The sequence below is a fragment of the Chenopodium album genome, chromosome 19 (assembly GCF_948465745.1).
Source record: "Chenopodium album chromosome 19, dcCheAlbu1.1, whole genome shotgun sequence".
NCBI classification, from domain to species: domain Eukaryota; kingdom Viridiplantae; phylum Streptophyta; class Magnoliopsida; order Caryophyllales; family Amaranthaceae; genus Chenopodium; species Chenopodium album.
In genome coordinates, this window is record NC_137852.1 from 26,002,323 (window position 1) to 26,005,382 (window position 3,060).

Consider the following 3,060-nt stretch of genomic DNA (forward strand, 5'->3'; position numbering starts at 1 on the left):
GTTTTTTCAGCGTTACAACAGATGCACCCTTGCAAAGCTCCTGGGCCGGATGGTATGCATGCTATTTTCTATCAAAAATTCTGGCATATAATTGGGGATGATGTTTTTAATTTTGTTCGTAGTGTTTTATGTGGCGTTTCTACTCTGGAGAATGTCAATAGCACTAATATTGCCTTAATTCCAAAAGTGAAGTCCCCGGTTAATATGTCTGAATTCCGGCCTATTAGTTTGTGTAATGTACTGTATAAGCTTGTTTCTAAGGTGATTGTGCTTAGATTGAAGTCTATTTTACCGGAAGTTGTGTCTGAGAATCAGAGTGCTTTTGTCCCTAGTAGACTTATAACTGATAATGCTCTCATCGCTCTAGAGGTTTTTCACACTATGAAGAAGAGAAGTAAGAGTAAAAAGGGCACAATTGCTTTGAAACTTGACATGAGTAAAGCTTATGATAGAGTCGAATGGGGTTTTCTGAAAAAACTACTTCTCACAATGGGGTTTGATGGCAGATGGGTTAATTTGGTGATGCACTGTGTGACTTCAGTTTCTTATTCTTTCATTATTATTGGAAGGGTGTGTGGTGCTGTGAGGCCGACTCGGGGCCTTAGACAGGGAGATCCTTTATCTCTGTATTTGTTTATTTTGGTGGCTGATGCGTTTTCTCACATGTTGCATAATAAAGTTTCTACTAATATGCTACATGGGGCGAAAGCAAGTAGGAGTGGGCCTGCTATTTCTCACCTCTTGTTTGCAGATGACAGCTTACTTTTTGCTAGAGCGACACGACAGGAATGCGAAGTGATAGTTGAAGTTCTCAACCGCTATGAAGTAGCATCCGGGCAAAAAATTAACTATGAAAAGTCAGAAGTGTCGTTTAGTGGAGGGGTAAGCGTAGAGCAACAGGAAGAGTTGATTGGGATACTCAATATGAGACGTGTGGATCGACATGGTAAACACTTGGGTATTCCTACATTGGAAGGGAGATCAAAGAAGGCTATTTTTAGTGTTATTTTAGACAGAATATGGAAGAAGTTACAGGGTTGGAAGGAGAAGTTACTTTCGAGAGCCGGAAAAGAGGTGCTTCTAAAAGCTGTGATACAAGCAATTCCAACCTATCTTATGGGTGTCTACAGATTTCCTAGCTCGGTTATTCATGAAATTCGATCAGCTATGGCAAGGTTTTTTTGGGGTAACTCGATTTCTCAACGGAAAATTCATTGGAAGTCATGGGATGTGATGTGTACTCCGAAATGTTTTGGAGGTATGGGTTTTAAGGATCTAGAAGTCTTCAACATGGCCCTTCTTGGGAAACAAGCTTGGAGGCTTACTTCTCGGGAGGACTCTCTTTTAGGGAAGGTCATGAAGGCGAAATATTATCCGAATAGTACTTTCTTGGACTCTTCCTTAGGAGTGTCGAGGAGCTATTCATGGCAGAGCATTTGGAGTGCTAAGGCCCTTGTAAAAGAAGGAATTATATGGAGAATTGGGTGCGGAGCGAACGTGAATATATGGAAAGACCCTTGGGTAGCTGATGAAAGTGGGCGTTTTATCACAACCCCGGAAGTTGAGGGATTGAGTATGGTGAGTGAGCTAGTGGACTTTGAAAAGATGGAATGGAATGATGAGCTTATCTCTTCCAAGTTCAATGAACGTGACAGGAAGTGTATCTTAGCTATCCCTTTAAGCCTAAGAGCTCCGAAAGATAGAATTACGTGGGCTTTTTCCAAGGATGGAAATTATTCGACTAAGACCTCATATATGCTTGGGAAGGGCTGCGATTTTGATCTGTTTCATCAAGTATGGGTGGAGCTTGGGAGTTTCTCCTAAAGTCAAGCATTTTCTATGGAGAATGTGTACAAACACGCTGCCCACCAGGAAGCTACTGCAATCACGCCATTTGCTTGACTGTGCAGCGTGCCCATGGTGTGGGGTTGGTGAAGAAAGCATGTTTCATGCGATTTTTTTGTGCAACCGTGTTTGGGACTTATGGGATGACTGTGGTTGTGCTGCTGCCAGACCACAACAAGGTGAGACCGTGTGTGAACTGCTAGTGAGATGGGGTCAGCTAGGGGAAAAAATCAATCAGAGAGCTGCATATCTTGCGTGGGTATGCTGGACAGAGAGGAATAACAAGGTTTATGCTGACACTGAAACTCCGAATGAGATATTGACTGCTCGAGCTCGCCGATTAGCTGAGGAATTTGGAACATATAGCAAGAGGATTTACTCAACTCCTCCTTGCAAGCCTCGATCTAGCCCAAAGAAGTGGACTGCTCCTCCTGCTGGAGTGGTGAAGGTGAACTCAGACGCCTCGCTGTGTGATGATGGATGGGTGGGAATGGGTGTGGTAGCTCGAGATTATGAAGGGAAGGTGTTGTTCTCAGCAACAAGACGGGTCAAAGCCTGGTGGCCTCCGGAGATAGCAGAAGGGAAGGCACTCCTTTTGGCTGTCATGCTCGCACATAAGTTTGGCTACTCTCAAGTCATTCTTGAATCAGATTGTCAAGTGCTTGTGAACCGTCTTTCGAAGGAAGCTGTTTTCTTTACGGATTTTGATGGCGTATTAGAAGATATTCTGTCTTTGAGTTGTGATTTTATGAGTTTTTCTTGGTCTCATATCAAAAGGGATGGGAATGATGTAGCCCATCACCTTGCTAAGCTAATGCCGTTTGGTGTAGAGCAAGTTTGGATTAACCATTGCCCTGAAATGGTTGCTCCTTATGTACTCTCGGACACTTTGTCCCTTGATTAATAAATGCATTAGCTTGCTTGCCCTCAAAAAAAAAAAAAAAAAAACACATTCAAACAAAGCTTTTTGAACCAAATGAAAGTCAAATGCATTCAACAAAGCTAATTGAGTCAAATGAAAGTCAAACACTTTCAACAAAGCGTTTTGAATCAAATGAAAGTCAAATACATTCAAACAAAGCTTTTTAAATCAAATGGAAGTCAATTGCATTCCACAATGCTAATTGAGTCAAATGAAAGTCAAACACATTCAACAAAGCTAATTGAGTCAAAAGAAAGTCAAACACATTCAAACAAAGCTTTTTGAATCAAATG

The 3,060-nt window shown here is 41.8% G+C and overlaps 1 protein-coding gene across 1 annotated transcript; it reads left to right on the forward strand.

Moving 5' to 3' along the window:
- The first annotated feature begins 1,846 nt into the window (after positions 1–1,846).
- On the forward strand, positions 1,847–2,749 carry LOC145594210 (uncharacterized). The gene has a single exon (XM_081650544.1). It carries the CDS (start codon positions 1,847–1,849, stop codon positions 2,747–2,749), a length of 903 nt encoding a protein of 300 aa, XP_081506670.1.
- The last annotated feature ends 311 nt before the right edge of the window (positions 2,750–3,060 follow it).

Excerpts from the sequence above, each read along its gene's own strand:
- LOC145594210 (XM_081650544.1), top strand. The coding sequence starts at position 1,847 with ATGTGTACAAACACGCTGCCCACCAGGAAGCTACTGCAATCACGCCAT.